This window comes from Terrapene carolina, unplaced genomic scaffold (assembly GCF_002925995.2).
Source record: "Terrapene carolina triunguis isolate 2854851 unplaced genomic scaffold, T_m_triunguis-2.0 Scaffold95, whole genome shotgun sequence".
Taxonomy (NCBI): domain Eukaryota; kingdom Metazoa; phylum Chordata; order Testudines; family Emydidae; genus Terrapene; species Terrapene triunguis.
Genome location: NW_020664446.1, coordinates 5,955,668 through 5,978,300, shown reverse-complemented (window position 1 = coordinate 5,978,300; position 22,633 = coordinate 5,955,668). Strand labels below are relative to the sequence as shown.

The 22,633-nt window shown below is 43.3% G+C and overlaps 1 protein-coding gene across 1 annotated transcript in view; it reads right to left on the bottom strand.

The window, feature by feature from the left end:
- CFAP58 (cilia and flagella associated protein 58) overlaps positions 1-22,633 on the bottom strand; it is a 103,197-nt gene that overhangs the window by 42,883 nt on the left and 37,681 nt on the right. The window contains 6 exon segments of the mRNA XM_026651098.1: positions 1,892-2,003; positions 4,063-4,149; positions 4,764-4,987; positions 5,356-5,496; positions 9,127-9,273; positions 13,411-13,572. Coding sequence (XP_026506883.1) covers positions 1,892-2,003; positions 4,063-4,149; positions 4,764-4,987; positions 5,356-5,496; positions 9,127-9,273; positions 13,411-13,572 — 873 coding nt within the window.

Below are 22,633 nucleotides of genomic sequence, written 5' to 3'. Positions count from 1 at the left end.
ACATGCAGCCTCCCTGGGGCTGGAGGGGAGGAAGGAGGAGGATGAGATTAATACTTCATTTTTTAGCAGAAGCCATTACTGACATACATGGAGCAGCACAGGCATTCAGAAACCATGCTGATGGATGCATATAAGAACCCAGACAAAAAGGAGCTCCTGAGGGAGCGGATTCTGTCCTCTTGAATCAGAGGGAGGGACACTACAACATTGTCTTTGGGAGTGGTGGAGGTGATCCTGGAGGATGTTCCCCCTATATAACTATTCTGAGTCTTTAAAACTCCCCTATGTATGGCATCCCATTTTTAAAATGAATCTAGTGCTTATAAAGGGGGCAGACTGCAGCCACTATACTGGAGTTCTCTAGCCACTGAAAGTGTGCAGCACAGGAAAAAGAAGAACAAGCTTTGTCCACATTTTTCCCTTCTCCTTGCACTCATGTGTCTACGCCCAGTTGCAGAGTGTCCCTACGCTCTGTTTGCCAGAAGCTAGGAGTGAATGACAGGGGATGGATCACCTGATGATTGCTTATTCTGTTCATTCCCTCTGAAGCACCTGGCACTAGCCTCTATCGGAAGACAGGATACGGGGCTAGATGGACCATTGGTCTGACCCAGTCTGGCCATTCTTAAGATCAGTTTTTAAGGAATAATAAAGGGAGTTCAGGCCCCAGGACCCACTCAGTCGTTGGCCCTTCTTAGACCACTGCCAAACTGGGTGCTAATTCATGACAACTGTATTGGCATCTTTTGTCATGGGGGATGTTTGTTCATAAGGAATTGGACCGAGACCCCATCAAAATCATTTCATATGGTTGTTAACAACTGCTGACCTTTCAGTGATCCAGATCCAAACCAGTGACCTAGAATTGAAAGACTTCATCTCCCATTATCAGTCCCCTGAAATATCCAGTCTCCTACCATCTGATTTTTTGAATGGCATGATTTCCCATTTTTATCTGGAGCTGCTGGAGATTGTGCTTAGATCTCCTCAGTGCACTTCAGCATCCTGTATTTTATCTCCATTCCAGGAGAAAAGGTCAGCACACTGTGTAGCTTTAAACTCAGCACTGAAAGATCAGAAATTAACTATCATATTAGTCAGCACAGCCAAAATCTTCAGATGCACTTCTTTGGGGGATAGCATGTTATCACTCATTTACTAGGGCAGCTAAGCAACCCTTGGCATCAGATCAGAGACTAGCCATATGCAAAAGAGATCTCAGCTGGCTCTGAGGCAATCTAAGAAATATCCAATGGTGTCAATTGAGCTCATATATTTGGTTTGTGCTTAACAGGTTGGGGGTTTTTTTGTCTTCATTTGGTAGGGTTGGATACTGTGAAAATTTGGACTTGCTGCATACATAAACATTTACATCATGTTAACCACAGTGGTTTGCATTGGAAACTCACCATTATTGATTTGGTTGCCTGTTCTTCCCCTCACCGACTGCTTACCTCTCTGACCTGAGATCGACCCACTCCCTGTTCCACTACTCTTATCCTAGCCCCTCTCATTTCTGTCCCACACAACTTTCCATACTGAGTGAAGAGAGGGTCACACCTTCACTAGGGACTTGTCTTCTCTTCTTTGAACAATCTCTTCCTTCTAATGAATCATTTCCCTTTGAATCTCAACTCAAGATCTCCCTATCCTCTTTAGCAAAGCCTTTTACGATTGTACATTATGGAAGCAACACAAAAATAACACTGATTGCATTGTGTGAAGAAGCCATTCAGCAGTTAACCACCATTGGGACTATGGAAATTTCACTCTGCCTGCCCCTCTAAATGCCAATTTGCATAACATTAAACAAAATATGACTTGCGCTATGCTGTCGATTTGGAAATATGGCCTTTTTGGTGCTTGTGATAATGTTATGCTAAAATGTTACCTCCAATTTTCTCCATCTGTGAACATTCATGGGGTTCTCCAGCTCCTCCTCTAGGGCTCTGCATCGAGTTCGTTCCTTCAGTAGCTCCTTCTGCATGTGATAAACCTCCTGCCTAAAGTTCAGGACAAAAAAAACAACAACCATGAACTTTCACAAAGAAATCAAACGTCTGCATTAGCATTAACTCTTCATTCCCTTACATGCAGGATCATTAGCAATGGAAGAGACTCATGTGGTCAGCCAATCATCCTTCCCATCCCACTGCACGGTTGTACCCCCACGATATATTTTCTGTTGCTTCATCTATCTTAATGACTCAAGCGAGGGCTTTTCACCACTTCCCACTATTTCTCAATTTAATAGAGCTCACTGCCTGGAATTTTTCTAGCTATTTCATAGATTTGAGGCTAGAAAGGATCATAAGATCCTCTAGTCTGACTTCCTGCTTAACACAGGCCATAGAATTTTACCCAGTTACCCCTGCACTGAGCCTAATAACTTGACTCTGACTACAGCATTTCATCCCACAGGGATCACACATGGTCCACGGTATTCACTAAAGGCCACACTTCAGACTGTTTTGAGGAATGAATTATGAGAGGGAGCATCTCAGTCCAGTTAAGAAAACAGATAATTATGGTCCAGCCTCGTGGTCACTACACTGCAGAAAATACAAGTTTGGTTCTTGGTTATAGTCTCTCACTACATGTCCTTGAAGGACTCAGAACATAGTGACACTGTTACACACACATACGCTAAAATAAACATGTCCCTGGTACTCCCACAACACAGAACTCTGTAAGTATACAGGGCAACTGTAAGCAGGCCAGGCAGTTTGTCACCCCAATTCCAAACTGCCTGTGGGGTAGACATCAAGTCATTCACCACTAGTTTCAAACTGCATTCTAGCCCAGCAGCTTGGGAACAGAAGTGAAGTGGAGGGTAAAAGTCTGGTGGGCCTGTACAGTGGACATGTTATTATCACCTATCCCCTTCTATCGCATGCAATAGTAAAGCCTCCTTGACTTTAATATCTTCATTTAAAACTAATCATATAATTTCTCCTCCTAACAAAGGTGCAGTTGTAGCCTTTATTGTGTGAGTCTCACTTCACAGAACAGTTTAATACACATCAGGCCAGATTCACCGTAGCTGGCATGGGGAGGTGTAAAAGACAGTTACTTACCCATACTGCAGCTGTTGTCCTTTGAGATGTGTTGCACACGTCTAAGTGGAACAGACATGTGCAATCACTCAAAGAAGAGTTTACACTTCCCCGTTCTGACCTCACCCACATGCTCCAGAAGTCATTCACCACTAAGCAGGGGCTGATTTAATATTCACTGGGCACTCCCCTAAGAACCTTGGCAATCAAGGCTGTTGTGGGCACATGCTGAATCAGCACATTCTCCAGCAGCTCTGCCTAGACCACATCCTTGGTCGGAGCCATTGCTGTGTTGGGCACCTGCAACTCCCCGCCACCCAGCAAAGGGGAAGTAATGGCTGCTTTGCCTTCCCACTTCGCCCTCCCGCAGCGGATTTCCACCTCTGAAACTGCCAAAATCCTCGGCTGAATTTGGCTGGCTGTTTGGAAAATCCTGATGCTGCAGGGTCCAGTGTGTAGGTTTGGATGGAGTGAGGGAAAGGGAAAAGGGCATCTCCCATTGGCAAGCCAAAAACGCTTATAATGAAACTGGGTTAAATCTAATTAGTTGTACAAATGATAAAAGGACTCCTTCAGCTGGCAGTTTTAGTAATGGTTTGGGAGTTCATTAAAGTGTAGGCTTGCTGCTGTAGTTAGCAAGAATTGATCCACCCATGATGGCAGGCATCACCCTATACTTCAATACATTCCTTGCATTTCAATACAGGAACAGTCTTCCAGTCCAATGCATTTGAGCAGCAGGCTCAAACCCTACCTTTGTTTGCAGTCAGTGAATGTGAGCCACAGTTGTTAAAATCCTGGGCCTGTTTCTCCAAAACTGGCATAACTCGACTGCAGTCAATGGGCCAGCACCTCAGCTGGGGTAAATCAGTGTAGCCCCACAGAAATCAATAGAAGTAGACCTTATTTCCCCAGCTGAGAATCTCACCCAAAAGGGTTATACCAAAATTAGTGTGAATGCGGGCAGTACCATACCCTCCATCTCCAGGCTTTGGGATATAGTTACCTGCTGGAAACACAGCTCTGTTTCTTTAGAAGTCCCCCAGTGATTGTACAGCAAATGACAATGTTTTCCCACCAGGAAAGAATATGCCTCAAGTATAGTAAGGTTAAAAAGAGAAGGAAAACATTAAGTCAAAGTAGGAGATGATAAATCAGTCAGGGCTATAAAACTGCGCTTTTAAGGAAACACAACCTTCAATGAAAATGTAACTAAATCTTTCTCACCGGTCAGACTCACATATAAATCTAGCAGGATGGAACGCTGAAAACATATGGGAGTTTGTTATAAATATGTCAAATGTTCTCCTTCCTCTACGGATTGCCTAATAAAAAGCAGTTCCACTAATGTGGGCCCTGGACACCACTAAGTAGCTCACCGGACTGTGAACACCTTTTCTCCTGCTGTCTGTCAAACTTGTAATGTCACCAGTAACTCACAAGTCCACGGTGAATTTTGGATATGGCTTCTTTTGGGTCCAGGCATCTTTTTTTTTTCTTTCTCCCTATTTTTTCTAATTACTGATCAATTGGTTTATGAATTTAAACTAGTTAGTGTTTGAGGTCAGATAAAGCAAACCCTCCTTCGGAGTACCTTGTTTGTCATTACAAATCTTTACCATGTGTGAAAACAAGCTTTCTCGTGTGTCTCAAATGTAATGTCATGGCTGCAGCCGCTAGTGAAATGTATTCATTCTGCCTTTCTACCTGAGTTCCTCCACATTAGCCACGCTCTTGCAAAGTATTCCCTTCTCCCGCCGAAGTTTCTTGATCTCCAGCTTGAGGAGTCGAATGTCTTCCATTCTCTGCCGGTACTGAGTCTCCCCCTTGTTTAGGATGGACTGCTGGATTTTGATCTTTTCATAAAGCAGAGCTAATTCGTCATTGCGCCGAACAAGCTGTGACCCCAGGATGTCTCTCTCGCTGATAACCTAGGGATGCAGAACAAGGCAAGATATTAAGCTATAAAGCTGTCAGTCATAAAACATCAAGGCCTGTATCTTCATCAGTCAAGAGCAGTTCAATCAAAATGTTATTTCATTATCAGTGAATGAAAGCTTGTTAAGTACCTATATCTCCCCCCAGTGTAGGGTCAGAGCCTGGGTGATGTAAATTGAAGTCGTTCCGTTGACATCAATACAGTAACAGGTTGATTTCCATGGAACACCATCAATTTACCCCAGCTGAAGATCCATTCCTTAAAAAGCGGGTGGGGGGAAGAAATGGAACAAAGGATTGTTTCTGTGGGTTGGAATGGCAATCAAGAAGGAGAGGCTCCTTCTCAATTAGACCTTCTTACCTGGTCTAATTCCTTCTTCTGCCTCAGCCTCTCGGCATCAGCCTCAGCAATAATTTTCAGGAGTTTTCTCTCTTCTGCCTCCTGTTTTTCAATAAAGTGTTTGGTCTCCAGGGCTTGTTGTTTCATTTTAAGCAGCTCAGCCTGACAAAAGCAAAGAATATAGATAAACTGTACTTAGCAACAATTTCCCACTACATAAACCTGGGAATTTAGGATTAGGGTTTAGAGATAGCCTTGTACTTTCATTTAGTTTCCTGTGTTGTGCACGTGTTGCTGGTTCTCAAGAGCAAATAAGAAATACAAGCGAACACACAAAGAGCCAGAAAGAAATGGTGTAAACAACATGTCAGACATATTTGTATTGAATGTTATACTCTGGAGAAATTTGGAAAGATTTCTCTATATTTATGGTAAGGTCTTGATCTGTATTCGGGGGCACTTCATATAATGCAAATAAAGAAAAAATGTTGGGGATGGCGGGGTCAGTTGCTGTCTGCTGTTACAACACAGCAGAGTTGGATTCAAAGCTAGCTTAGGTTGCAAGTAAACATAAGTTTGAGGATCTCATCCTAGTGCCTAAAAGAGGTTAATCCATCTTGCAAAACTTGGTACAATTCAGAAGAGTTGTGAGATTAGCTATGAAGAGGGCCAGGACTGGAATAACAAGGGTTGTTGTAGGTCAGGATTAAGGCTCATGGGCAAAAATATGTCGCAGCCAGACGTGGAATAGCAGAAGTCTCTGAAAGTCAAAATTAAGGTGCTTTAGCAGATTTGAGAGCGAGGCGGAGAAGGCTGGAATAGCAGGGTCGCCACTGATCAGGAGTGATACGCCGTTGCAAAACTGTGTGGAGACAGCTTGAAAACTATCTACCTGTGCTACAGATGGGATTTGACCAACATCTATATCTCATTGTCATGAGTACTAAAATTTAACATATTTATCCACAGAAAGAGTAATAAGGTCTTGCTGGATTACTAAACAGGTATCTAGCACTGTTAGGCGTAGTCAAGATGGCACTATCTTAATGAGGTCTGTTTGTACAGGTTCAAAAGCTTTTAAGCCTGTACACAAATAAAAGAAATGCTTTAGCTAGGATCTGATTACAAGGTGCTTCTTGAGAAAAAGCATCATACAAAAGTGAGAGAATCAGAATGTGATGAAGGGTGTGCCTGAAACAGCAATAATTTAAGAGGACAGAAACTACAATTCCATCATCATAATAAAAGATCTTGTTCCGCTCTTGTTTTCTTTAATAAAACTTTTATTTTCCCATATCTGCAACATTCATATCTCTCATACTCAGTGTTGGATGCTGATCAGAATCCATCACCAGAACACAAATGTAAGCCACTTTACATTAAAATGCAATCAACAGTGTGTAAAAGCTGTCTACAAATGTAAAATTGCTCATGCATTTGGCAATGCTCTGTAATATTTTTTTAATATATCAAAATTCAGCATTCTCCTTATGCCACAGAAAATACAAGTTGTAAACAAGATGTGGCATTAGATGTTGGCAGGAAACTCTGACATAAACAAATCCCTCAGAGGAATGCATTAAGTACATATAAATCTGGGCTGGCGGGTACAGTAAAGAATCTAACCACTGCTAGTCACTCCATGGCCCTACAAACTCAAGCAGAAGTCTGGTGGGATTAGTGGTTTCAATAGCTACAGTATTGGGGTCTTATATACAGAAGGTAAGAGAAACAAGACTAGGTTACATACATAGTTACATTATATGCAGATAAAAGGTCAGTTCCTCAACTGGTGCAAATCAGTGCTGCTCCTTTGAAGCCAGCTGAGGATCTGACCCAGAGTCTTATTAGAAACAGGAGAACTCATTTTGGAAAAAAATGAGAATACCTTTGAATCTTTGCCAACATCTAGAACCAAATTCAAACCAGATAGTTGTTTAGATTCTGAAATGTTCAGGGAAGAGGGCCTTTTAACCTTCAATCTCCAGCCAGGGCTGGAACCAGGAATGCTGCAACCCCATGAGAAAGCTGTTCCCAAGGGCTTTCTGCCTGTGATTGGAACCACAAGTGCTAGAAATTGCAATAGTGGCTATTTGTGTGGAATCTCCAACTCGATTCTGCAGGGTCAAGATTCCGATAGGTTTCAGATACATCCAGATGCTTAACCAAACCGCTTAGAACCACAGGCCGGATCCAAAACCTACCTAAATCAATGGAAAGACTCCTGTTGTCTCCAATGGGCTTTGGATCAGGCTTCATGTAAAGTTCGCTCATCATGCATATATGTAACACATCCCTGTAAGCTACTGCATTAAGCACAAACCTCATATTTGCAGAAAAGCACCTGTGTGAATCTTACTCCTCCATGTTACACAATTTCACTTAGCTGATTTTTCAGTCAACGCCTGCTTTCTTCACATCAGTGCAAACAGGACAAATTGAAGCCTTCATGCCAGAAGAATAATTGGGCTCTTTTGTGCCTATGTCAGTTATTCCCCTCACCGTTCTCTACCTTTGCATTCAGCAGACACACGTAGGTGAAAAAAGCCACAATGCCCCAAAGCCAGTCACTAACATGATGCTAGCCCATGGACATACTTGTGAGTGAATAACTGAGTAGGTAAAACAGTGTAGCAATCAAATTGCTGTCAAACTGATGGTGGATGATTCTGAGGTGACAAGACAGGCCTGAGAACTGGTTAAGGCAGAATCCTGCCCGCAGAATATTAGGTGCTGTTTGGCTTCCCTGTAACTGATATAACAACTCTGAGACAGAACCGATAGAGGAATCACCTTTTTAAACAGTTCTATTGACATCCTGTCATAACTGTAATGTGCTGACAGTGGCTGAAAACCTAAGGAGTCATTGGACCATACTGAGACATTGACAAAAAGAAAGCACTGTGGAAAATGGCAAGGGATTTTTTATGGGACTAAGTGAAGAGAAAAATGACCTGCTATGGATACTGTTTCTCTAACTCTCAGACTTGGGAAAAAGGAGCAAATTGGGTTGAGCTGTCAACACACATGTAATAATATATCCAAGGAGGGGTTACAGAGAATGCTGAGAAAAAGAACAAGAGATCGCTGGGCTACCATCCTTTGATTTAACACAGATACACACAATAGTGAAGTTTCTTTCTGAGCAGAGGGAGCTACTGTAAGATACTACCTGATTCTCTGAAGGCTTGTCCTTGCTAGTTACACAGCAATACAGGACTGAGAACTGTGGTAGTACTGTGTTAGCACTTAAAACTACGGACACAAAAATTAAAGGAAACAAAACTTGTAATCACAGGGTCAGATTCCAAGCCCAGAAGGGACCACTGTGATTATTTAGCCTTATCCTCTTGTATAACACAGGCCAGAGAACTTCCCCAAATAATTCATAATTCTATGATAATAATAATTCTATAATAATAATTCCTATTCTAAGGGCCAACTATACAGAGAATGATGCATTCAGCACACCCACAAAACCCTATATTTGTGAGCACAGTTTGGGGTTTTGAAAGAGAGGGAGAATTTAAGCTTTCAACAAGTAATCTAGGAATCTGATGACTACAATTTTAGGTGCAGAGAAACAAAAGGATCTATTCTTCCATCACATACATGGTAGACTCATACACATAATACCTGTAAAGGCCATAGAGAGTTATACTACAATTACAGAATAGTTCTTAAAGAGTTCATCAAAGTACTATGGGCCAGGGAATATGAAAGAACCTTTGAAACCGTGTCCTTTCCTTCCTAATGAGTCCTGGCAAACACCCCACAACTAAGGTGCCTTACCTTCAGAGCTTCCTTTTCCTTTTCTATTCGTTGATGTTCCATATGTACTTTCACAAGAGCTGCCTCTTTGGCTGTGATCTCTTCTTTAAGCTGATCAACCTGATGAGTCATGATCTTCAGTTTTTTCTTCATTTCAGTGATCTCGTCCTAATGGGACAAAACAGATGTTCATCAAACATCTGTCGGGGTGAGATAGGTATACTTAATCCTGCATCGGCACAGGGGGATGACTAGGTAACCTCTCGAGGGGCCTGGCAGCCCCACATTTCTATGATTCTAAAAAGGGATAAAAGAGAATTCAAGTATTTTGTGCCTGGAAGTTCAAGATATATTGACACTTGACATTAAACCACAGCACCTGAGAGGAGAAGACTCCCAACCAAATCCTTATCCTACTAAGCTGTGCATAGAAGACATTACTTTTAACGTTAGCAAAGAAAAACAATTCCATTACATGGTCATTTGATGTTTATGCTGGCATGATATTGCAGTAATCAGACTGTTAAAAGGCCATTGACAACAACAATAAGCCTGTAAACCACCTTATTTAGAGTGCTGGACACATCATAGGACCTAGCAGTGGATATAAGTGAATAATGCAACTGTGATCCTATCCGTTTTCATGACTTTATTGGCTTGCTCTTCAACAAACACTTGTACAACTGTGCTTTGTTTGCACAAATGTTGGGAGGGAGCTATTATTTTTCCAAATGAAAGTACTCATGTGCCCAGGCATGTCTCTGTATGCAAATGAGCATAATCCTTCACAAATACCCACATACACATCAGAAGTGGTCAGCCAGCCAACTCTTATATGCAGGCTTTGATTGTGTGGGACTGAGGGCGTTAGGGGGTAGAAAAGTCCCTTGGGTGAAGACATTTTTTACATGTTCCAGCCCCGGAACATATAGCAAGGTGGTTGAAGTCAAGTTAGATAGCATGGCAGAGAGATCAGTGACCGTGGATAACTAACCTACGGAACCACTTCTATGCACGTGCGTATATGGTCCTATATCCAGAGAGTCACCTGCTAGTACAACATTGGGAGGCTGCTTTTGTCTGTGACTGATAGTGACTGTGAGGAATGGTGACAGAAAATTGGAGGACAGTACATTCAATACGTGCAGATTCCCCACTTGGTAGATAAGTGAAATATTTTTGCATAAGACACTTAACACAGCAGTTCTCCAACTCCAAGCCTCTGGCCAGAGTACTGACACTGACAAAGTTAATCAAATGAGACTGACGATGGGTCACGGCACTTTTCACAAATAACATTGGGACACATACAGTAGATTTATGATTGCAGTGACCGGTTGGTGACAGTGTGACATGAAAAGAAGATCAGTGGATTCAACACATGTATTTGGCAGATGCATGAAATAGTGTGCAGTAAGGGATTTGGGAATACACTGCAGCTCCATAAACACTGCTGACCAATGCTCTTGTACTAAGTCAATTAAATGACCCTGAAAATGATGTAACCTTTGCCACTAGAACTGCCCATGTGCATATACACACAATTACTCATGTAAATGTAACAGGAGAAAATTAAATTCAAAAGTCTGCTAGACAGCCGCCTATAAATCTCTCCCACACTCTGGAAGCAGACCAGATATTTTAAAATCTGAAGCACAGATACATACCCAAATACACTGCTATCTTTGTATGTGGAAGGGGACATGAAGGGTCCTGTGATTTTTGCAAAGAACAGGATTAGTTTAATTTAAATAAAGGAATAAATGTGTTCCCAATGTCGGAAAGAACCCCAAAGCTGAAAGCATGCTTTCAAACCCAGCCAAGGAGTCCCTTGCCAAGAGATTTTACTGAGTTGGAGATTAGGATGTCCTGGAGAGCAGAAGCAACGTGAGCTGGGCAGGTTAATGGAGAGCCTTTCGTTATTAAACAATCCAAAAATATCTACAGCTAGCTTTCTTCTATCTAAATAACCTTTTGCCAATTTATATTACTTCCCAAGAGGAATTACTATTTTGCATAGTTTTTAAGCCAAGCCATTTTTTCTCCATGGCTGGCTGGCTTGTTACTGAACTATGAATTACTGGTTTTTTTATTGCCACATACAGTACAGTGTGATTATAACCAAAAGGATGTTTTACCCTCAGCAGTCTTCTGACACACAGAGCTGTCAGCTAGCACAAATTATAAATCAAATAATCCATTAAAGGGTAAATTAATGGCCTCTGTAGTAGGTAGTATTCTGCACAGATCTTTGTGTGGGCTGTATATATACATACACCATGCCAGGGACTCCAACTGAGATGTCCTTAGTTAGCTAAAGAGTTTAATGCGTTAGCCTAACTCAGAGTGTATCTGCCAATTCTGTAGGAGGGTGCAAGAAGTTTGTGTTCTAAATTGATACTGTATCTTTAAAGATTATAAAAGGAAAGTAAGTTAGTGTTCTCTACATGCTTCACCTGGTTTTGGTGCCTTTCTTGGTATGAACATGTATTAGGATGGAGGACCAATGAATTATGAAGCATGTGAATTTCAGGCACTGTCATTCCAAGAAATGCCGCTGCCCAGCTGGCAATCACGAGGTTGCCAAAGCTTCAGTGGCACAACAAGATTGCCAGGGATGGACAAAATCTGAATGTCCAGCCAGACCACCTTAAGGACCTAGCTAGAATCAATCCACTTGATCCGCCAGGAGGCCACATCCCTTTGGGATCTGCCACAATGACGATGACATGCTTGACCCTTATTTCTGCTGATGCTTCACACACACAAACATTCACAGGAACGTTAGCTACTCATCCTCAATTACTCCGTGTTATGTTGTCACAGCCCTTACCTGGCCACAGAGAGGAAGTACAGGAGAGCAGCCCCCTCCCATTACTCTCCTGACCAGCTCTGCTCAGATAGTGACTCCAGCTGCAGTGGGGAGAGCAGGGGCTATTTGTCTGAAACATCTGGCTGTGAGCAAGGGTCGGAGAGAGCTTGGGAGTCACAGGAGTCTTGGATACACCTCTGCTCATTGGTGGCCAGAGTTGCTGGTAGGATGCACAGAGGGAGCAAGTAAGCTGCTCCACGCTAAGGGGTGAAGTAACTTACTCCTCCCCAGACTTGGGGTAGTTCTACACTGAAACCATGGAGCATGATAGCAGGTCATGTAGACATACCTGAGCTAGCTTTAATCTAGCTAGTTTGAGTATCAATAGCACCAAAACCATGGTGGTACAGGCTTCAGCGTGGGCCGTACAAGCCCACCCAAAACCCTGGGTAATTACTCGGGCAGCTAGTCTGCACTTAAGCCAGTGCTGCCAGAGCTTCAACGCTCTGGTACCTTAGCTAGCTAGATCAAAGCTAGCTCAGGTATGTCTACACAACCTGCAGTGGCACCCCTGATTATAGTGCAGACATCCCCATAGTGGGGAACAAGTAGGAACAGTAACTCTCTGGCACAGCTCATTCTCTGGTCCGCTCCTAGAGCAATGCAGCTACATGCCACCCCTTACTCAGGGCAGATTATAAATGTTCAGTGTGGTCTATATGTTTATCTTATATTTCCTTGTTCTCTCAAATACCCCAAGGCTCTGAACCACAGTCATCCACATCCCAGACTCTGCAGTTTACTATAGGATTTCTGTAGTGTTTAGGCCATTACTGTTGAATAATGCAGTATATTTTTATACAAGTGATCTTTACCTTTCCTCCAGTATTGCTGGAGGGATTCACAGGTGAAAAGGTGGAGGATTGTAATCTGAGGGGAATGACAGTGCCTGAAATTCACAAGCCAGGTGGAAACATTTAGTTATGTGGGAAAATGCTACCTCACCTGACAAGTGTTTCTTCCATTGCAGCTTTCTTATACATGAGTCACAGCAGCGAAAGTGTGTGTGTGGGGGGGGGGGTTCATTTTCACATATGTCATGTCTGCCATATGCTTATACCAAACCTAACAGAGAGCAGAGAAGAGGGGAGGGAAGGAAGGAAAGAAAGGGAAAAATTTCTCTATATGATATGAATATCTCTCTCCAAAGTGCCAGGGTCTTTACGCAAAGCAGGGAGCAGTCTGACATTGCGCACGAGGATTGCAAATTTTACTTCTCAGTCCAAATGCAAACTGTCCAGATTAGCAGATGACCTAAAAAATTAATGCCCAACACACACACACACACATATATATACACACACATATCACCTGGGCAGATTTTATTTATCTGTCTTTCCTTTCCAAAAGTATAAATGAGAATGATTTTCTTAAAAAAACAAAAACAAAAAAAACCAAGCAAAAATCACAGAGTAAAAAATGTATTCTTGTACCTGAGCTTCAATCAGATTTTTACTGTATAGGTTCCTGTCTGATCTCACGGCTTCATACAGATTCTGTTGCTGTTTTAATTTAGTCTCAGCCTCTGCTATCTTCTTCTTGTAGTCAAAGATCTGCATTTCCCGCACTTTGATATCTTCCATGTGCTGGAGGACCTGGAGCGGAAAATAGGAAATGAACATGATTAAACCATCTTCCCATGATTCTCAGGATGGGACAAAACTTTGTGATTTTTATCTAAGGTGGCAGCTGCAAATCCCTGTAATAAGAATCTATGCCTACAGCCACGATTAGTTTGGTCCAAGTGGGAAATTTAACCTTTCTGAGTTGCTGATTTGGGGGAACATTTTATTTTTACCTGATGCCTAGGCTTTGGCTCAGACACAAAGGCAGAATACAGACACACTTTAAGGTCAGATCAACACAAAGCAGCATTCATAGGAAAAGCATTAGGTTTTTTAGAAAGCCAGGGCCAGATTTCAGATGTTTACCAGCTACTCATTAGGGAGAGAGACAGAAAGAGAATATGTATAATATATTCCAACAGGTTACAATTGCAAATAGATCACTGTGAAGGACAAGAGGTTTCAGTCTCTCTTCCTTCCTTACAGTTAAATGTTGTTTGAACTAATATCTGATCCCAAATGTTTGATGGATAACTACAATAATAAGGGAGTTAATCAACTATATTTACAACTAAACAGCCAGGTAAGAAGCCACCATAGAGGCATTCACGAGGGGCTGGGAATGGTGAAGTATGGAGACGGATGGTGATGGATGGATTTTGATAAGGAACATTTTGCCCATGGACGATCACATTCATTGCCAATGGGGATGGAGAACTGCGAGGGAGATCCTTGTTAAAGCATTGGTGGCATATCACTTCAAGGGGAATGACAAGTACTATGTTAAAGAAGAAACAACAAAAATGGTTTGCCTGCTCATTTGGCTGGACTTTTTAGTGATGCTCTATCAAAAATAAGCCCCCTCAACCTGCTAGGGCAGACTTCATAACAGATGAGCATAAACAAGCAGCATTGTATGGATATTCAACCAGAATGCACCAAATATTGCACAGAAAGAAAATTAAAAACAGGCAGGGGCACAAATTGAGGACTATCTGGTTTTGGTTTCAACGTGCAGGTGGGGATAAGAATTCCACCCTTAAAATGAGCAGAAATATCACGAGGTATAAAAACAAATGAGCAAAACAGTTTTATGCATAGACACACAGGAAGAATAAACTCTGAATTCCAATTGCAATTCATACCCAAGTGTCTCATCTCCATTCTTTGAAGGTAATGGTTCAAGTACCAGTAGAATTTATATTCATATACATTCACAGGAAGAAATATAAAAATGTTTGGAACAGACACGCAATAACAGCAAAGTTAGCAGTTAGCATAGTTGTCCCCTTCTGTGAATGTGATAGCAGAGCCGATGTACTGTAAGGTCTTTAGGGGGCTGGCTATGGGGCAAGAGCTTAATTAATTGATGACTCTACTAGACAACTTCACCCAACTCTGGAGACTGAGAGTATCTAAATATAGAAAGTTTTATCCCAGCAATGGGGATGGAGTTCCAGCACATTTGTAGCTGACTGCAGAGGAGCCCAGAAACTGCTTGCAGTGCAATATGAAAGCAGAGTCCCAGTTTATAATCTACTCCTGCCTTTTCTTTTTGTGTTAAAACAATCTGCCAATAGTAATAAGAGTGAGAGAAAATCAATAAAGAGTGTTTTAAATCTGCAGCGTAGCCTAGTGACTATATAAGCTGAAGCAGGATTTGAAAGTAGGTCATTGCATTTGTAACTCTTCAACTTGTATTTGATGCAACAGAAGTGTAATAAACTTCTGGACTAAGTTTTCCAAGTTGGTACTCATGGTTTTAACCCTGACTATGCCTTTTCTGAAGTGATGAAACTTAAACAATTCCCCTTTACAAATACAAAAAAGACATGTATGATGTGACCCAGGGACTGATCCTGTGGGGGGCTGAGTGCCCTCAAATCTAATAGGGTTGAAGGCACCCAGCAACTTTCAGGGGGAGTTCACAAGCCTATTCATTTACATACCATCGAAGCTAGAGTGACCATATTTCTCTATGCTGAATACGGGACACCCAGTAAAATTACTCGTATTCAAGCAAGTTCAACAGCAATCAATCAAAACTATGCAGTACAAACATTCAAATTAACATCAAGTTGACTGAGCCTGTTAAAAAGAAATACTGAATAGTTGAATTCTTTTTATTTGCCTTCTTATGTTTAAGGCTTTAGGGTTCACACGGGGAGGGGTGACACACACACACTCTCATACACCTCTCCCTCAGAGGTGGAGTGACCAACTGACCCACCCAACCCTCCCTGCCCAGCGCTCTCCACCCTCCATGCCTGGCTAGGCCCCCAGGATGGACCTGCCTCTCCTGGTACCCGGCGCCTCATCTTCCCGACACAACACGTGAGGGGCACGCAGGCTCACCCCTCCCCCCCCAAGATTTCTGCCAGGGTTCACACCATGATGTGGCCAGCAGCCACCTTTCTGCACTGTGCGGGAAGGAAGGGAAGGGAGCTGTTCCATCTTTGCGGGGGGGGGGAGGGATGACCTGGCCCGTGTCTTTGCAGAGCTCATCTCTTTCCCTTCCCCCCTCCCCTCCCCATCCCGAGGCTGGAAGCAGCTTGTCCCTTCCTGCCCTCACAGTGTCAAAAGGCAGCTAACACCTTGCAGCTGCTGCTAGCCACTGACCTAATCCAGCCGCCCACTGACATAATAACCCAGCTGCCTCCTGTCCCCCAGCTACAGCGCGGGCAGGAAGGGGTTAAGCCCTAAGGACGCATTGCCCACTAGGGCCCAGGGAAGCTGACTGCAGGGGTCTCAGTGAACCCGGCCAGAGAGGCGGCTCAGCAGGGGAGGATTCTTAGGGGACGGAGCAGCCCCGTGCTCCCTGGGGGCAGGACCCAGGGCGGGGGGTGGGGAGCAAAACCCAGGGAGGGTGTTAAGCCCCTGCCCCGGGGGCTGCTGTGGAGCCTGCAGGTTTGGGGCGTGAACAGGCTGGAAATTGTTGAGAAGGACAGTTAGGCCTTTGCCTTTAAGTCATAACATGCGCAATTACACTGATGCAATTTTGCATCTTGTGCCACACCCAGTTTTGTGGGGCATGACATTAAACAAGACTACAGTATAAAGACTGAGCAAGATCCTTGGCTGTGGGCAAGAAGTGCATGGTGCACGTCAGAATGGGGGTGCCAAGGTGGCCTTGGTACACCCCTGATCTTGAGCTGGCTGCATGCCGGTCAGTCTTCTGGCATGTTAGAGCAACCAGAAGATTCTTCTGCATTGCACTGCCTGCCAACAGCCTCCAGGGGACAATGTGGCAGCCAGGGATCAGCCAGGTGTGAGAATCTTGGCCACACCCCCCTTCTCCTCAGCCACGCCCCTTACACTGGTGGCATAGGATTCACTAGTAAGAAACTTTACACTGGTGGAGGGACACAGTGTGGCCTCAGCTTAGCAAGGAAAATCAGCCATTATTTCGAGACAGCTTTCCACTGTAGCCTCGGACCTCTTATGTGTATATTTGGCTATTATTTACTTCTTCACCATTCAGTTCAGTGAACCTGCCCAAGAACTCAATATTGGATCCTCGCTTATTTGCTTCACTTTATTTAACCGCTATGAGATCTTGAGAAGTTCTGCCTATGTCTTAAATGTCCTGGTATAGCATTAAGCTTTCTATAGATGAAGCGTATTAAAAAAGAAATAGGTTTCTGGATTTTCTTGGGTACGACATTAACCTTGTAATGGGCTTTTGGAGATACAACACTGCTTTGTAACCTCTAGTTAACCATGGCCAGGGAACAATGACAGGTGAGACTGAAGGGTTTATTCAACTGTTTGCTGTCCAACAGATTCTGAATGGGGAGTCTGAAGCTGCAAGAGGGAACAGAGATTTTACCACCAACTCGGCATTTCAGGTGAAAACAGCCGCCTTTCTAAAGAAAGAAATGTCCCACTGATACTTGTAGTGAGTTAATACAGACCACATAGGAAAGATCTTCCTCTCATTTATATTGGTGTAAATCAGGAGTCACACCACTGAAGTCAATGGAGTTACACCAACGTAAAAGTGGTGTAGGTGGGCAGAGAATCGGGCACAATGAATAGAAGGGTGAATCTAGCACGACTTCTCACCATAAAATCCTTTGCCATCCTGGCTGTAACTTTAAACTACGGGCTATTCATCAGATGCCTGAAACAAGAGTATTGTAGCTCGAAAGGCTCAGTCCTGCTTTGAACTTACATACCTGTGCTAGGGTCAGTGTGGCATGGCAAAAAGAACAGGAGTACTTGTGGCACCTTAGAGACTAACAAATTTATTTGAGCATAAGCTTTCGTGGGCTACAGCCCACTTCTTTGGATGAAGAAGTGGGATGTAGCCCACGAAAGCTTATGCTCAAATAAATGTGTTAGTCTCTAAGGTGCCACAAGTACTCCCGTTCTTTTTGTGGATACAGACTAACACGGCTGCTACTCTGAAATGTGGCATTGCAGGCCCCAGCAGGAGCTCTGGAAGGCGCGGGGCATCAGACAGGCATTCCTAGAGTCCCTCAGGAGCACAGCAGTCATGTGCCTCTGGGAGTCTGGCTAGCTCTACTGATTGGTGCAGAGCCCTGGCTGTCACCGGGGAGAGCCTCTGGGAAGAGAATCTTCCCCCAAGTTGACATAAGGCTCCTCTATTGCAGTATAAGGGCTGCCACTACCCCACAGGTTACTGTGCAAGGGGGAATGGTTAGCAGAGAGATTTGCATAATCACAGATCCACCAGCCTCACCCAGAGGCCTGCCCTCAAAAAGGAAAGAGCAGCTGAGCGCAGGGAGCCTCTGAGGAGCACACACAGGGTGTGACGCTCTGCGCTGGTCCCAGCATCTTGCTCTGCTTGCCAGTCCTGATGTGATCAGGGATGTCTGCAGCTGCAAGGTGAGTCTAGATTTGCCCCTTAGTGAATCAAATAAGCATAAAAATCCCCTGTAAATGGGTAAACACAATACAGGCACCATTATACAAACAGCCCTAGCGCCTGATTTCCTGAGGCTCTGCAACAGTGAGGCCAATATTCCATTGACCACACTTTGCCACGGGTTGTTGTCTGACAGGCTCTGAGAGCACTTGAATGGGTGTTTTAGGAGTGGCCTACACCTGCAAGGACTTCACCTCCCACCACATTGCATCAGGTGCACAGGTGTTAGGGTAAAAGGGTTATGGAACTTTCGGATTAAATGCCAAAAATGTTGCACCCGAAGTGGAAAAGTCAGAAAACCCTCAAGCATTCATCCTTTTCACCTTAGGTACAAAAAAATGTGCATAGCCCTAATCAGAAATGCATAGTTCTACAGCAAGACCCTTGCCATTCTGATTTCTGTGATTTACAGCTTGACCGTACTTTATAATGATCCTAACTCATAGCTACATGATTAGATGCAGTGGGTGGGCGGGGGAGGGGAATGTAAAATGTGACTTTGGAATAAAGAGAAATCTCACTTAAATGGAATATTATTCCAAAGAAATGATATGACGTAAGCCAGACAAGAGGGTATGTATCATTCAAAGATGATTTAAAAGCCACTGATCACATGAATTTGTAACAGGTAATTATAAAGTAAGAAGGTAGCAAATAACTTGTGAGTTGAAACAGCTTGAAGGCTAGCTTCCCAGTAAATCAATGAGCTTCTTGGAGAGCTCTCCAATGTGATCTTCAGCAATTAATGGAACATGTCATCATCATGTTCCTCAGCACACCACATGAAATAAAGCGATACAGAAGGATAAAGCTTGCTCAGGAAGGACAGGCAGGGAAAAAAGGGAGGAGGTGTTGCCTTATATATTGAAAATGTATACACTTGGACTGAGGTTGAGATGGAAATAGGAGACAGACTTGTTGAAAGTCTCTGGATAAATATAAAAGGGGTAAAAAACAAGGGTGATGTCACGGTAGGGGGTCTACTACAGACCACCTAACCAGGAACAAGAGGTGGATGAGGCTTTTTTTAAACAACGAACAAAATCATCCAAAGCACAGGACTTGGTGGTGATGGGGGACTTCAACTACACCAACATCTGTTGGGAAAATAACACAGCAGGGCACAGATTATCCAACAAGTTTTTGGAACGTATTGGAGACCATTTTTTATTTCAGAAGGTGGAGAAAGTTACTAGGGGAGAGGCTGTTCTAGATTTGATTTTGATTTTGGAGGAACTGGTTGAGAATTTGAAAGAGGACGGCAGCTTGGGTGAAAGTGATCATGAAATGAGAGAGTTCATGATTCTAAGGAATGGTAGGAGGGAGAACAGCACAATAAAGACAATGGATTTCCAGAAGGCAGACGTTAACAAACTCAGGGAGTTGGTAGGTAAGATCCCATGGAAAGCAAGTCTAAGGAGAAAAACAATTGAAGACAGTTGGCAGTTTTTCAGAGAGACATTATTAAGGGCACAAAATCAAACTATCCCACTGCATAGGAAAGATAGGAAGTATGGCAAGAGAACACCCTGGCTTAACCAGGAAATCTTCAATGATCTAAAACAGCAGTTCTCAAACTGTGAAACAGCAGTTCTAAAACTGTGGGTCGGGACCCCAAAGTGGGTTGCAACCCCATTTTAATGAGGTCATCGGGGTTGGCTTAGACTTGCTGGAATCTGGGACCGAAGCCCAAGCCCCACTGCTCAGGGCTGAAGCTGAAGCCCAAGGGCTTCACCCTGAGTGTTGGTGCTCAGGTTACAGTCCCCCTTAGGCCTCCCCCGCCCACCCAGGGCAGCGGGGCTTAGTCAGGCTCAGGCTTTGGTCCCCCCTCCTGGGGTCATGTAGTAATTTTTGCTATCAGAAGGGGGTCGCTGTGCAATGAAGTTTGAGAACCCTGATCTAAAAATCAAAAAAGAGTCCTGCAAAAAGTGGAAACTGGGTCAAATTACAAAGGATGAATATGAATAAATAACACAAGTATGTAGGGACAAAATTAGAAAGGCTAAAGCACAAAACAAGATCAAACTAGCTAGAGACATAAAGGGTAACAAGAAAACATTCTAAAAATACATTAGAAGCAAGAGGAAGACCAAAGACAGGGTAGGCCCATTACTCAATTAGAGGAGAAAAACAATAACAGAAAATGTGGAAATGGCAGAGTTGCTTAACGACTTCTTTGTTTCGGTTTTCACCAAGAAGGTTGGCGGTGATTGGACATCTAACATAGTGAATGCCAGTGAAAATGAGGTATGATCAGAAGAGGCTAAAATAGGGAAAGAAGAACAAGTTAAAAATTACTTAGACAAGTTAGATGTCTTCAAGTCACCAGGGCCTGATGAAATGCATCCTAGAATACTCAAGGAGCTGACTGAGGAGATAGCTGAGCCATTAGTGATTATCTTTGAAAAGTCACGGAAGACGGGAGAGACTCCAGAAGACTGGAAAAGGGCAAATATAGTGCCAATCTATAAAAAGGGAAATAAGGACAACCCGGGGAATTAGACCAGTCAGCTTAACTTCTGTACCTGGAAAGATAATGGAGCAAATAATTAAGCAATCAATTTGCAAACATCTAGAAGATAAGGTGATACGTAACAGTCAGCCTGGATTTGTCAAGAACAAATCGTGTCAAACCAATCCGATAGCTTTCTTTCACAGGGTAACAAGCCTCGTGGATGGGGGGAAGCAGTAGACGTGGTATATCTTGACTTTAGTAAGGCTTTTGATACTGTCTAGCAGTAGCTTGACCTTCTCATAAACAAACTAGGGAAATGTAGCCTAGATGGAGCTACTATAAGGTGGGTGCATAACTGGTTGGAAAATCGTTCCCAGAGAGTAGTTATCAGTGGTTCACAGTCATGCTGGAAGGGCATATCGAGTGGGGACCCACAGGGATCACTTCTGGGTCCAGTACTGTTCAATATCTTCATCAATGATTTAGATAATGGCATAGAGAGTACATTTATAAAGTTTGCGGATGATACCAAGCTGGGAGGGTTGCAAGTGCTTTGGAGAATAGATTATAATTCAAAATGATGTGGACAAACTGGAGAAATGGTCTGAAGTAAATAGGATGAAATTCAATAAGGACAAATGCAAAGTATTCCACTTAGGAAGGAACAATCAGTTGCACACATACAAAATGGGAAATGACTGCCTAAGGAGTACTGCTGAAAGGGATCTGGGGGTCATAGTGGACCACAAGCTAAATATGAGCCAACAGTGTAACACCGTTGAAAAAAAGTGAACATGATGCTGGGATGTATTAGCAGGAGTGTTGTAAGCAAGACACGAGAAATAATTCTTCCATTCTACTCTGCGCTGATTAGGCCTCAACTGGGGTATTGTGTCCAGTTCTGGGAGTCACATTTCAGGAAAGATGTGGACAAATTGAAGAAAATCCAGAGAACAGCAACAAAAATTATTAAAGGTCTACAAAACATGACCTATGAGAGAAGATTGAAAAAATTCGGTTTGTTTAGTCTGGAGAAGAGAAGACTGAGAGGAGACATGAGAACAGTTTTCAAGTACATAAAAGGTTGTTACAAGAAGGAGGGAGAAAAATTGTTCTTAACCTCTGAGGATAGAATAAGAAGCAATGGGCTTAAATTGCAGCAAGGGCGGTTTAGGTTGGACATTAGGAAAAACTTCCTAACTGTCAGGGTGGTTAAGCACTGGAATGAATTGCCTAGGGAAGTTGTGGAATCTCCATCATTGGAGATTTTTAAGAGCAGGTTAGACAAACACCTGTCAGGGATGGTCTAAATAATACTTAGTCCTGCTATGAGTGCAGGGGACTGGACTAGATGACCTCTCGAGGTCCCTTCCAGGCCTATGATTCTATAATAGGAGGCAATGGACACAACACAAAGCTTTTGCAGAGATTCTCCGAGTAGCCCATGTATCACAGACTGGATTGAATTAGTATGTTCAGAGGTAATAGGGAATTTTACAAATCCCAATCCTGTGAGGTGCTGAGCTCTTCTTGCAGAGTGCTGAGCATCTTCAACTCCTACTGCCTTCAGCGGAATTTGAGGGCACTCAGCAGCTTGAAGGATCAGCTTTGCAGCTTAAAGAGGGCTGAGAGAGTAAGACATAAATGCAGGGCCGGCTCCAGGCACCAGCCCTCCAAGCATGTGCTTGGGGCGGCACCTGGAGGGGGACGGCGCTCACCCGGGGAGAGCGGGGCCGCGGCCGGGC